Source organism: Solanum verrucosum, unplaced genomic scaffold, assembly GCF_900185275.1.
Source record: "Solanum verrucosum unplaced genomic scaffold, falcon-dt-bn FXZP01000232.1, whole genome shotgun sequence".
Taxonomy (NCBI): Eukaryota; Viridiplantae; Streptophyta; class Magnoliopsida; order Solanales; family Solanaceae; genus Solanum; species Solanum verrucosum.
In genome coordinates, this window is record NW_026020017.1 from 448,072 (window position 1) to 462,989 (window position 14,918).

General features: G+C 30.3%; 1 protein-coding gene across 1 annotated transcript; it reads right to left on the reverse strand.

Moving 5' to 3' along the window:
- Positions 1 to 12,292: 12,292 nt before the first annotated feature.
- Positions 12,293 to 12,710, reverse strand: LOC125820992 (histone H4). The gene has a single exon (XM_049500423.1). It carries the CDS (start codon positions 12,669 to 12,671, stop codon positions 12,360 to 12,362), a length of 312 nt encoding a protein of 103 aa, XP_049356380.1. The 5' UTR covers positions 12,672 to 12,710; the 3' UTR covers positions 12,293 to 12,359.
- Between the last annotated feature and the right edge of the window lie 2,208 nt (positions 12,711 to 14,918).

The window sequence follows — 14,918 nt, forward strand, 5'->3', positions numbered from 1 at the left end:
TTAAAATTGTTAGTGAAAAACTTACAAGATAACAAAAAATACAAGATTACAATTGAAAATAAAAATGAAGAAATAAATCTCTTCAGGCTAAGGATCAGATATCTTGCTCTCTTTAAGGAGATTCAAGCCCACTGCAACAAATATTTTTCACCGGTCCAGCAGTAGTCCTTCTTGACTTGTCCCCTCCAGGATACAACAGCCTTCACAAAGTATAACTCAACAACTCTGGACAAGAGTTGAGTCCAAAGCTCCACAAAAGAGAACACCTCCCTTCAACTAACAAAACTCTCTTTTTAACAAACTTTATGCACTCTATATTTTCCTTGTGTGAAGTGTGTCCCAAATCAAATGAAGACCATCACTATTTATACTAGAAGAAGTCTTCCTAGCAATGAATAGAAAGATAAATAGTGTAGTAAAGAGTGAAGATAATGGTCTTAGGAGTTATATAGGTTACAAGGATAATGGAGGAATTAAGAATGGAATAATGAGAGGGGTAACCAATGCCTCTAAGGTGCAAATGCAAAACTGCCCAAGATGTTGACCACAACGTTCACTGGAACGTTATAGGATATATGACATCTGCCAATAAAGCCAAGAATAATTGGCATTAACATGACCAATAAAATTGTTAGGCAACATTAAGTCACAAATAAAAAGCTACTTTAATATAAAATAATATTAAAACACTTAATAACCAACAGTGCGTTATTGGAGAAACTGACACGAGTATAATAATATTTTTAGAGAGTCAGATGAAAACTCGAATTCTTGAAATCTTGAACTTGAACACTTGAATTCTTGAGCTTTATCTCCATCTCGACTTCTTCAAATCTTGAACTTGAACACTTGAATTCTTAAATTCTCGAATTCTTGAACTTGTAGCTTGTATAGAAATTGCGGCTTTTGATCCACAAGCTTTCTCTAGCTTCTTGTTCAAATTTTTGGTTCTTTTTCTGAATTATGAGGACCCGTATTTATAGTTTTAAAATAGAGGAGTTCTGCTTAGAAGAGGACTCCCTTCGGCCAATTAGATTTAAGTTACGTGGCATATGTGTTTTATGAAGTGGGCTTAATTAAATTCATATTTATTGGATTTAAATAATTAACCCAATTATATTAATCCATAATATTTATTTGGACTAATATATTCATGAATTTAAAATCATTTTATAAATTTATTTTTTTAATAAATTTTAAATGATTACAAATGCCCCCTTCTTCAAGTCATGTTGAGATATTTCATCTTTCAAAGACTAGGCTTGAAGAATTTGAAGATTTCAACTAGCAGACTTGAAGAATTTGAAGACTTCAACTTGCAGACTCAGAGATTTTGAAGACTTCATCTTGAAACAATTTTTATTCATAGGGGTTTGCCCCCATTGAGTCACCACCATTTGGTGCAAGTTTGAAGTTTGATAAAATATTACTCATAGCTTTAACTTTCATATGACATCTCAAGTGGGAACATGTGATTTTTTGACACTCATGCAACTGAACTTAGAATATGGTTCTAAGTGCCTACGTACCTCAGTGAAGAGGATCAAGTCATAACGTAGTTCTGGGAGAGTGTTTTTTTTTTTGTGTGCCGTACACAAATTATACTCTTGCGAGCCAGGAGTGACATGCAGTTTAGGCTCGTACCTTAAGGATCATTTCAAATTGAATATTTAACTCTAATTTGAAGAGTTTTGTGACATACAATTTAAGCTCGTGTTTTAAGGAGCATTCCAACTTAAGGATTTGACTCAAATTTGAAGAGCTTTATGACATAGTTTAAACTCGTGTTTCAAGGAGTATTTCAGCTTGAAGATTTAACTCAAATTTAAAGAGTTTTGTGACATGCAATTTAAACCCGCGTTTCAAGGAACATTTCAACTTGAAGATTTAACTCAAATTTGAAGAGCTTTGTGACATACAGTTTAAGCTCGTGTTTCAAGGAGCATTTCAACTGGAAGATTTGACTCAAACTTTAAGATTTAAGTGACATACAGTTTAAGCTCGTGTTTCAAGGAACATTTCAGCTTGAAGGTTTAACTCAAATTTAAAAAGCTTTCCAACTTAGAGATTTAGCTCGAATTTGAAGAGCTTTGTGACATACAATTTAAGCTCATGTTTTATTGAGCATTTCAACTTGAAGATTTAACTCAAATTTGAAGAGCTTTCAAACTTAGACATTTAGCTCAAATTTGAAGAGCTTTCAAAAACTTAGAGATTTAGCTCAAATTTGAAGAACTTTGTGATATACAGTTTAGGCTCGTGTGTCTAGGAGCATTATAACTTGAAGTTTAGGCTCATGCGAATAAGAGCATGATAACTTGCAGTTTAAGCTCATGCGTTAAGGAGCATTGTAACTTGCAGTTTAAGCTCATGCGTTAAGGAGTATTGTAACTTACAATTTAAGCTCATGCGTTAAGGAGCATTTAGATATACATTGACTCTTCAAAGTCATCTTCGGATGCAGACTTGCGCCCACTTTGGAGTTCTTCTATATCTTCATCTTCATGAGGTCCATAGACAGGAGATCGTTGATCTTCTCTCAAAGTCATGCTTAATTCCATATTATGTGCACGAGTTGCCAACTCTTCGAGTGCATTGGGCTTAAGGCGATCTTTGCAGTTGAGGCTCAGACTTCTCCAGCGATTGATAAAGTTAATAACTAGCTCATTTTCACCTTGACGAGCCTTTGTAAGTTCAATTATACTAACGACACGTCTCTTGCTATAGAATCGATTAAGGAACTCTTGCTCTAACCGTTTCCAACAATCTATAGAATTAGGTTCGAGATCTGTGTACCAATCAAAGGTATTTTATCTAAGAGATCGAACTAACTCTTTAGCAAGATAATCACCATATGTCCCAGCATCATTGCAAGTCTCGATAAAGTGCGCTATATGTTGTTTGGGATTTCCTTTGCCATCAAATTATTGAAGCTTAGGAGGTTGATAACCCTCATATATTTTCAATTTATCAATCCTTTGTGTATATGACTTTGCATATATGGGAGAAAAATTGGATGAAGACTCAGATTTGTCTTCAATAGCCTCTATGATAAAGTCCTTCAATTGATCAATTGGAGTCAAACCTTCAACAGAGATATGAATTTCTTTGATCTTTATTTGCTTTACGCAAGACTCCTCTTCGTCTTGAATTTTAGGAAGCTTCAGAGGTGATTGACTCGATCTTCTCTAAATCATGTTATCCATCTTATTTGTTAACTTCAACAGTTTAGCATCATGTTTGTGTGCACACTTTGTCAAGCCTTCAATCGTTTTTGTCAAGCTTGTTAGTTGTTCTTCTATAGTGGAAGTCATTTTGATATTCTTTGATACTTGAAAAGTTGAGATGAGAGGTAGAGATTGTCCCACTGGGCGTGCCAAAATTTGTAAACAATAAAATTTGCATCGAGAAAATAATAATCAAGAACGAAAAATTATGCAACAATCGTTTTATTATTTCAAAATGCGAGTGTTACAATCTCTATGATTCCTCTGAATTCGCCTTTTCGAATATAAATGCAAGATCTCTTGAGCTTGTTCTTGAATCCGGCGGTCTTGATCTTGATCGTTCTTGAACTTTAATCCTGGATTCAAGGGCCTTTGGAGCTTGTTCTTGAATCTTTGATGAACTTGGATTTTAACTTTATCTTGATCTTGAACGTAATCTTTCTTGAACTTGATCTTGATCTTTACCTTGATCTTGATCTTGACTTCTAGTTGAATTCAAGGGTTTTGAGTTTGATCTTGAATCTGGTGGTTTTGATCTTGATCATTCTTGAACTTGAACTTTATTTTGATCTTGACTTCTAGTTGAATCCAATTCGAGCTTGATCTTGAATCCGACGGTCTTTATCTTGATCGTTCTTGAACTTGAACTTTATCTTGATCTCGACTTCTAGTTGAATCCAAGGGCTTCGAGCTTGATCTTGAATCCAACTGTCTTGATCTTGATCGTCCTTGAACTTGAACTTTATCTTGATCTCGACTTCTAGTTGAATCCAAGAGCTTCAAGCTTGATCTTGAATCCGGCGGTCTTGATCTTGATCGTTCTTGAACTTGAACTTTATCTTGATCTTGACTTCTTCAAATCTTGAACTTGAACACTTGAATTCTTGAATTCCCAAATTCTTGAACTTGTAGCTTGTAGAGAAATTGCGGCTTTTGATTCACGAGCTTTCTCTAGCTTCTTGTTCGAATTCTTGGTTCTTTTTCTGAATTATGAGGACCCCTATTTATAGTTTTAAAATAGAGGAGTTGTGTTTAGAAGAGGACTCCCTTCGGCCAATCAGATTTAAGTGACGTGGCATATGGGTTTTATGAATTGGACTTTAATTAAATTCATATTTATTGAATTTAAATAATTAACCCAATTATATTAATCCATAATATTTATTTGGACTAATATATTCATGAATTTAAAATTATTTTATAAATTTATTTTTTTTAATAAATTTTAAATGACTACACTAGTATATATATAATCTCATAAGTGGAGATTGAGAAAGATTGTGTATAAGCAGATCTTACCCCTACCTTGAGAGGTAGAAAAATTGTTTCCACTAGACAATACCCTCAGCTCAACGAAGAACATAATAAAGTATTGGTGTAATATACCATAACTATAATAAATTATATATAAATGTATAACAGATTAATTGAAAACAAAATGACAAAAATAAATAAATAATCATTTAGGCTATGATGATACATAACGTGGCATATGATTCATTTTTATTGATATTAAAATATCAAACTAACATAAAGTAGTTCAAAAAAAGAAATAACAGAAGTGAAAGAGTCACGACAAATGCTTAAGATAGCATGATAAATCATTTTGAAAAAATTAATAATATTATATTTAAAATAGAAATCAAAGAATAAGAAATTACAAGAATAATGTTACAACTACTAGTAAAATCAAAAAATTGTAAGAGGATAATTAGCTGAAGATGAAGTAAATATATATCAGAATCAATGATTAGGTTATTGTCAAGGTTGAATTTCCATGATGGAAATAGTTTATCCTCGCAACCAGCAAAGTTTCTGAAGGATGTCATTATCAATCTGCTATTACCTGGACTTACTGGAACACATAAATAATAGAAATATTCTATTTCTATCATTTGATGATGATTCTTCCTGCATCACATCACAAATAAAATAAATCTTAGAAGTACACTATCATAGTAAAAATCTTTTATATTAGTGATAAGGCACATATATCCTTCTAGATTATGATCAAAATTTCAGAGACACCTTTTAATTAAATTAAAGTCTAATTATAATTCTTAGATTCATTTTTTTTAAAATTTTGTACATCTTTTTGGCTAACGTGACATCCAAACATATCTCATGCACCTCAACTACGTGGAGTCACGAAGTGTGCCACGTAAGTGTAAAGGTGTACAAATTTTTTTAAAAATGAATTTGGAGAGGTAATAGAACCTTGATTTAGTTAAGATGTGTCTATAGGATTTCGGTTATAGTCTATGGATACTAATGTCTTATCCTCTTATATTATCAATGTAGTTTAACTTGATATTTTATTTATTGCACTCAAAGTTAGGGAAAACTTGTAAGTTGATTAGTTTGACTCAACAAGTAAGAACAAACAAAAATACTGAGCTTGAAGAGACCTTCCGTGAGATAACTTTTTCCCACAAATAGTTTGTTTGTTACTTTTCATAACTTTGTCAAATACAGACATTATTTTAGAGTCAGCACCTTGCCATATGTCCTTTTCAGAAGGACCTTTCATAACATTCAATTTGTTTTTTATAGAATTACTCATGACCGTAGTCTCATCGGTCCAATAAGGGCAATATGACCCAAATGTTTGTTTTACAACACAAACATGACAGATCACTTTAACTAATGCTCATGTCTATACAAATAAATTTATTTTAATAGACATATCTTTTCATGAAAATCACAATGTTTAAGTGACTTTTTCATCAAAGAACACAATTCTTTTGGATGAGTAACATAATTTTGTGGTTTTATACTAGTCATATCATATGCTAGTAAGGAGAGACTCAACAACCACAATATCAATTATACTCAAATACAAATATGTCATTGAATTTCGTATCTTGTACTTTCAAATTTAAATTAGATACTAAGTCTAATTTTATCTTTATCACAAGAAAAGAACCTCCCCCCCTCCCCCCCCCCCCCCTCCCACACATTTTAAATATGATCTCTACAATATTTTTCAAGTAATTGAAATTATTTTTCACATATTTTGTTTCTCATGCTTTCAAATTATATACAATCAAAATACACATTGGCAACATAAACCTTTCTTTTGGAGATTTAATCCATAGAAACACTCATTGCAGGCACAAAAATCACTAATTTTATGCGATTAGTGTTTTTTTTTCTTTCTGTCACAATTAGACAGACACTTAGTATTTAGAATACTAACAATAAAGATTCAATCTTTATACAACTTGTTTCTGGTTTAACAATGGAGTTTTTATATTCTTCTAATCGTTAGTTGAATGAACTTTGAATTTTGATGAAGTTTTTATATTTTCTTCGAATCAGTTTCTGATTCGAACAGTAAAAAATCCAAAAAAGTTTTAATCTCCAGAAACCTTAAAGCTAACATTGTTTCTAGTTAACGATGAAGTTTTTTATATTCTTCAAATCGTTTAGTCTTAATATTTCTGACAAATTTTTTTTACTTTTTCAGTCTGAATATTCATTCAAACAGAGTATTTAACAAATTGGTGAAGTTTATATATTCTTCAAACCAATGCACAGTCTGATTTTTTCGGTGATGTTCTTATATTCATCAAAACAAAGAAGTAAAAGATCAGAAGATTTTAGTCTCCAAAAGTCAAATACAATCAAATTTCACATGGAGTAGAAAACTACAAAAGTTTTTTTTTCTCCTCCTCCAAACAAAATACATATAAATATTAAAGATATATTTTGAGATTATCACATAATGACCATCTATCTAACATTTATGAAATAAATCTCAAAATTTATAATGGATAGAAAAAGAAATAATCAAGAAAAATAAAGATAGAAAGTGATTTTTACTCCCATTGCATCATATTCTATCTGTCAACAATGATTCCATGCAAGTCACTTTTCTTGCTAATTTTTCATTTTCATGTTTCCATCATATTCCAATTTTCCTCAAGAAGACATTGAATTTCAACGAGAAACTCAATTCATGTTCAAATATTGTTAGGAGACAACATCTGTTCATTTACTTCTTCGTATAGTTATATAAAATAAAAAATATAGGGAAAAAATTAAAGTGCACATCTTAGCCTTTATGCACAAAATAGTTTTTTTCATTAAAAATAAAACTGAAGGGTGCAATGCTTGAATGCACTTGGGTAAGAAAATAAAAATAATCTTACCTATCCAAGAAAAACTTACTACAGAAAAAATCAACAATAATTTAAATTTCTTAAACTTGTTATCTCATGCATTCAAATTAGCAAAAAAAACTTAAGTATACACATTAAGTACCATAATTACGACTATATAGCAACAATTTTTTTTCACCCAAATAGCATTAGTTTTTTTTCAAAGTTAAGTTTTAATACTAATAATAAAAATATATATAAAAAAAGCATGTCGAATTAGTGCTCCAGCCGTTCCCCTTTTTTTCTCAAACTTTTCACCTTCCATGATTTGCTCAGATTGGTTATATATATTATCTCCTAACAATAAAAGGTTTCTTAACAAAAATAAAAATCTTTTACTACTCATTTTGGACGCACTTCAATCATGAATACCAACAATTATTCAATCCTAATTCACCATAAAGGACGTTGGGACGCATCAGGTAATATTGATAAATCAATATTTGATTGTTGTTTTTTAAGTGATTTTTCTACGTGAAAAATCATGATCGTTATGTTGTAGTATACTATGTTGGATATGGTTTTTTTTGTTACAATCTAACAAACGACGTTAAAAATGGTGCAATTTTGAATCTTTTAATTAATTGTCTTTTTTTGTTGTTGTTCAGCAATTTTGATTTTTTTTTTTTTTTGGGGAAAGTTTTTCTTTGGTTTTGGTTTTTTTTCTAGGGTTTGTAGGTTAAGAATAGAAAGCAGTTTTAGTTCTTATGGTTAGTAAATTGGTTAAATGATCATTTTTAAATATTGAACATGTTGGTCGTACATTGTGGTGTATTTCTGATTTTTAAGATGTCATTCAGAATGTTAATGATGGTGTGCATATTAATTATATTTTGGTAGATAATTTGGATTGTTAAGTTATTGAGTGAAAATAATAGTTTTTAATTGGTGTCATTCAGTTTGTTGTTTTTTGGTACATAATGATGGTGTCATATTAATTCTATTTGTTAGAATATTTTAGATTGGTAAGTTATTTAGTGTAATTGATTGTTTTTATTTACTAAACATAATGGTTTGCCAGTTTGCTTAGATTCTGATTTTTATGGTGTTTTTCATAGTGGCATTTTTTATGCATAATGATGGTGTTCATATTTATTCTGCTTGAGAGATCATTTCGATAACTCAAAAAATAACTTAATAGTGTAATTTATGAATTTTGTGGTACATATATTGAATAATTATTGGAGAGAACTCTTTAAATCAGGCTATATTATTTTAATACATTGAATTGACCAGACTGATTGATGAGATTGACTTTGAATATGTTTTGATCTAAGACAGGTAGATATGTTGATTACAATATTGAAGGAGTAACATATGATGCAAACACAAAATATGAAGGCTTAATTACTACTATTGCTTCCCAATTAGGTGTGGACACAACAATATTTCATTTAGAACTAAAGTATGTCGTGAGTGAACCATCTCCACCAATGAAGATTCATAACGATATGGGTTATTACAAGGAAACAACCAGGCAGACCACCAAGCAACGACCATAAGAAGGGATTCAACGAAGGAAAATACAAGATGAGTAAAGTCACATGTAGTAAATGTGGTACATCAGGGCATAACAAAAAGACTTGCCCCAAATTTGCTTATTATAATTAACATTGTTGTATTTCAATTATTATTGTTGATGTTTTCTTCCGACAATTCTGAATTTTTTTAAGACTGATAAATACACTTTTATCTAAATTGGTTACTCTTGATTAGTTTATTTGTATTATTGATGATTTGATTGACATATCTTTGATATTCTCATGTTTGACATACAGGCTTGGTATTGCCGTGTTTGTCATAAATTGTTGCGTTCTAGGTGACTTAGATAAATGCAACATGTACAAAAAATTTGTGTTGTAACTAATGAGTGAATGTTAGTGTAACATACAAAAAAAAATATAGTACAATTGGTGTGCTTATTGTGAAACAACACAAATATTGATAAAAATTGAATTGAAAACATTACTTAGAGTAAATATTTTTTTGTTTGGAACCAAAATTAATACACATCATTAACGTAAATTTTTTGGTATAATTTTGGAGTAGTACTGAAAAATGTTAACAAAAATGGATGTAAATAATGGCTAGCACGTACCGATTTGGTGTACTTGTGATGAAATAGGCACAAGTATTGATAATAAATGAGGGGTATATACTAGATGATATTCTGGTATAATATACCGGTCTAAAACATTGAATACACTTAAAGCTAGTTAAAGTGAAAAGTTTGATTTATATTAGACATCATTAACGTAAGAAATTATGTATAATAATGATAAAAATGTTAAAAATAATGGTTGCACTATAAATACCCAGCACATACACAATTGGTATAGTTGTGTAAACAAAAATAATAGTAAACATTGGTGTATATAGTGACTGATATTTTGGTAATTTATACCTACATGAAACATTGAATATGAAACCACTACTTAAAGTAAATGATTTCTGTTATGAATGAAATGTTGGATCATATATCGAATCTTTTAACTACTACTTACGTTAAAACATGTAATAATGTTGGTATACAGTGTCTGACATGTTGGTATTATATACCAATCTCACACATAGTTATATTATATACCAAAAACACACATTTGTTGAAATGTTATATTATAAACCAAACTCACAATAAGTTCTCACAAGAAATTAACCAACATAATGAACCAAATAAAGGTAGTTAAACTCCAAAATTAAGACAATATCCAACAATGATATTCTGGCAATATATACCAACATGAAACATTGAATATGAAGAATATGGAGAGTTTAGACGTTTGGCAGTTGAAGGAAATTTCCTAGAAACTATAACTCACTTATGGCTACATCAACTTTATTGGTAACATAAAAAGTTATATAAAAAGAGGAAGAAGATAAATATGATCCCAATAATAATCAATGAAACCTATAGATATAGGACTATAATAGGAGAGATAATATTGAAAAAATTTAATACCCTAATTATACTCCATATTAAATGCACGTTAATCAAAAAGCATGAGAGAGAAAAATCTTAAAAAATAAATAACTTAAAAATGAAAATTAATTAATTTGTTAGGTATGTAATTTAAAAACTATGTTTGTAATTAAATAAAAGTACATTGATATTTTGTTAATTAAAGTCTTAAGTAGTATACTTTTGTAATTTTCACAATAATAAAAGATGTAAAGAAAAAGAAAAGAACTATCCGAATCCACAGAACCCACTATGTATCCTTAAGAAATTTAATCCTCTCAAATACCCGATATTGTAGATTAATTTCTCCCAAAATAAAATGAATTAACCATTAAAGCAGTAGAGGTACCTCAAACTTTGATAATTTCAACAAACTCAAATGACAACAATAAATCACACACAAACACGATCGATCGATTTTGTATTGTAAGAAATGTATGCATAAGAATGGAAGAATTCAATTAAGAAAAATGAGAGAAAGTCTCTCTATTTATAGCCAACAAAGGATAAAAATCACAATTCTTTGGAAAAAAAAAACATTTCAGAAAGGTCACATCTTTTAGAAAAAACAAACCTTTCATATAAATTACAACCCTTCGACAAAGTCACAATCATTCAAGAGAGTCACAATACTTCATTTCCTATTCACACCTTTAAAACCAACAATATGATCTTGCTCGAGCAGCAGATCTTAGATGTGGTGTCAACCAAGAAGTGGAAGCTGCAATCAGTGGCGGACTCAGGATTTTTGTTCAGGGGGTTCAAAAAATAAAAGTATAAGCGTGTATATATAAGCCAACAAAACAAAATTTCAAGAAAGTAGTAGTATTTAGTTTTAGTGGCGGACCCTTGAATTTTTTTGGGTTTAAAACCACACTTTTAGCATGTTTTATAAAATAAAAAACTAAAAAAAATGTGAAAACGGAACTGAAACCTTAAAAAAAAACAAAACTGAAACTAAAAAAGAAAAAAATAAAACGCTAATGTAGGGATTTGAACCCTCAACATGAGACTTAATTTTCAATGAACCTACCACTAGGCTATCTCTATCTCCTTGTCATTGAGGGGTTCAAAATATATATATCCACATAAATACAGAAAATTACCTGTGTAATTTTTTGCCGAGGGGATTCGGGTGAACCCCTGGAACCAACGTGGGTCCACCCCTGGCTGCAATAGAAAATGTTGAAAATAGCACCGATGAGAGTACAATGTTGAAAGAGACTGTTGTTCCTGATCGGAAGTAGTTAGTCGAACTGGTTTTCTTGTCTCAAGATTTCGCTAGAACGAGAAGGAGAAATTGATGAATGTTGTTGGGAAATTTTCTACATATCTTCTTTGTTGCACTTCATTATTATCTTTAGACAAGTATTCTTATACCAAAAAAAAAAACAGAAGAACACAAGAATTTGTGCACTTGTCCTATTGTCTACAACTAAAAATAACAATAACAAGAAAGATATAACGACAGTCACAGCTTTTTGCTTGATTATCTAATTATAGTTATTTTATATTAATTAATTTTTTTTTATATTATCTTCCAATAAAAAAAAAATTTAAAAGTGTTCACATTTGTTTGTAAAAAATTATAGATAAATTAGTAAAATCATGTTTTTTTATAATTTCTTAAGCATAGTACAAAATGAAAAGTGATCAACTAATAAAAAATTAACTTATATTCACACTAATAATCAAAAGATATCTAAAATGACATATTTCTTTCATTTTTTTTTTAACTTTGCATCAGAAGCATCAATTATGAGTTGAGACCAAAAAAAATCATGTCCTTTCTATAATTGAAAGGATTCAACTTTAAATTTCAAAAATCATTCTCAAAAAAGGAGATTGTAAATTAACCTCGTTGCTTAGGTAACCAAGGAGCTACAAAAATTCCCCATAAATCATTCTAACAGAATTGTGTAGATGACAGAGAGAACGAAAAAAAAGGCTAAATCAAATTTATATTCCATGAATATGTAACTGAGATCAAAGCTCAAAAAAAAAAAAACCCTAACCCCCAAATCCATAAAGAGTCCTTCCTTGCCTCTTAAGTGCATAAACAACATCCATAGCAGTAACCGTCTTTCTCCTAGCGTGCTCTGTGTAAGTTACAGAATCACGAATCACATTTTCCAAAAATATTTTCAGAACCCCACGAGTCTCTTCGTAAATCAATCCAGATATACGCTTCACACCACCTCTACGAGCGAGTCTACGAATAGCTGGCTTTGTAATTCCCTGAATATTGTCTCTCAACACTTTCCTGTGCCTCTTGGCTCCTCCTTTTCCCAATCCTTTGCCTCCTTTGCCTCTGCCTGACATTTTATTGCTCTTGATTTTGGAATTCAATGATTGGGGATTTGAGAGTTCTGTGTGTTTTATATATAGCTGATGGTTTAAATCGTGGCCGTTGGTATGTTGGAGCTTAAAGTGATGATCGGACGTATATTAATGATGATCCGCGTGAGAAGCCAATACTGTATGTCAGCCGTTGAATAGATTAAGATCTACGGTGGGGAGTGATTGTTTTGTCATGGATGCGGATTGTGATTTTTTGGTGAGGGAAGCGAGTACATTGTTGGTTTGGTCACATAATCTATGTAATTCTTTTATTTCTAAGTTTTTTTTTACGGCCTCTTATAATTTTTGTTGGCCTATTGAAAAATTAAGTTATTATTTTTTGAAATATTATATTAAGGTTTAATATTTGTAAAATATTGTTTTGGTCATTTGTATTTTAAAATATTATGTGCATAAAACATCTCGTGTTCATGCATGATTAGAAGAAGAGTCGTATCTATAGAGATATAAGGTAGACCATCTATTTTAATACAAGTATAAGTAACTGTTTTCAAAATTCTAATTCGCACAAGAACGATTTATCATTGTTCCAAAACTCTTCTTGGATAATGCGATATTTTGTTCTTTTAACAATTTTTTTAGGTACTCTCAAACCACAAAAATTTATGCACATAAAAATAATAGATGTTGAATTAACAATTAGTGACTTAGTAGTACATATATAACAGAAGAATTAACAAAAATGGATCCAATTTTACAATTCAGTCAAACAACAGTTTTTCTGTAGAATTCCTAGGATCGTTGGATCAAATTATCGTCGGAAAACTCTAAGTGCTACAGTTGTATCTGTAGAGAAGAGTGGATACACTTTCGTATATTTAACATATTTAGCTTTTATTATTAATAGATAATCACTGTTAGCAAACAGATTTCACCCTTCTTTAGCACATACATTTACCGCATAAATTATTTATTTATGTTGATCAGTTGTCTTATTATAATAAATAGTTATCATATTATTTAATAATTAATAAAATTAAAATAAAATCAACTAAATTTTATCTTTACAATTGACGCTGTTTAAAAGTGTAAACAGTTTATAAAGTTTCAAAACAAATTCTTAAACAGTAAATTAATAAAATTATCTTTTTAATTTGTAATTTTTAATAAATTTGTGAATAAAATAAACAACTACGTAAACTGCAATTTAGCTCCTCCTCACTCGTTATTAAAACAAAAGGCAGAAAGCCTCTCTACCAAAAGAGGAACAAAAACCTCTTTACCAAAACCAAAGTAAGTAATATACTATTTGGGTGTATGGTTTTAATGTTTTTGTTTCTTGTTTTCCAAAATGATCTCTCTTTACCGAAATTCAAGTAAGTAATATACTATTTGGGGGTATGATTTTAATGTTTTCGTTTCTTGTTTTTCAAAATCTAATAAGGGATTGTTTAGGTCAAGTAACATGTTGTTTTCTTTGACATTGATTTGCTAATTATAAGAAGTTACCTGCCGGATGTATTCAAGGTGACATTCTTAAATAACATGATTTTTTTAATTAATCTCATATAGTAATATTATTATTTATAAAATTAAAAATTGATTCTAGTTTTAAAAAAAAAGGTTAGTAATGTGTTTACAATATATTAACTTAGTGTTGTAAAATGAGAGCCAAACACAATAATACTAAACAAGAAATGGAAGACAAATGCTAATAAGAAGTATAGAGTAGAGAGTATTCTTTTATCTCTTTTTGTTGTTATTCACAAGGGTGAAGCATACCCTTTTATAGCTAGTAGAAATCATCCATTTACAATGTTAAGCAAATACATTAGAAGCCCTTTAAGTGATACATTAAATGGGACATTACGTTAGGTGTAGATTGAAAAGAAACATCCATACATTGAATGGATTTGTAACACTCCCCCTTGGATGTTTATAGATAATGTGTCTCGTTAAAACCTTACTAGGAAAAAGCCTAGTGAAGGAAATAGAGTACACACATCTTGTTATACGTCTTGAGTGTTGCCTCATTAAAAACCTTACCAGGAAAATCCAATGGGACAAAACCTTGGCTAAGAGAAAAAGAGTACAACACATATTTTACTCCCCCTGATGAAAAATTTATTTGATATCTTGGAGACGACACATTCCAATCTTATATCTTAGCTTCTCAAATGTTGACGTTGGCAATGCCTTAGTGAATAAATCTGCAAGATTATCACTTGAACGAATCTGTTGAACATTTATCTCACCATTTTGTTGAAG

What these genes read in the sequence shown, in the direction of transcription:
- LOC125820992 (XM_049500423.1), bottom strand. Translation starts at nt 12,671, where the DNA reads ATGTCAGGCAGAGGCAAAGGAGGCAAAGGATTGGGAAAAGGAGGAGCC.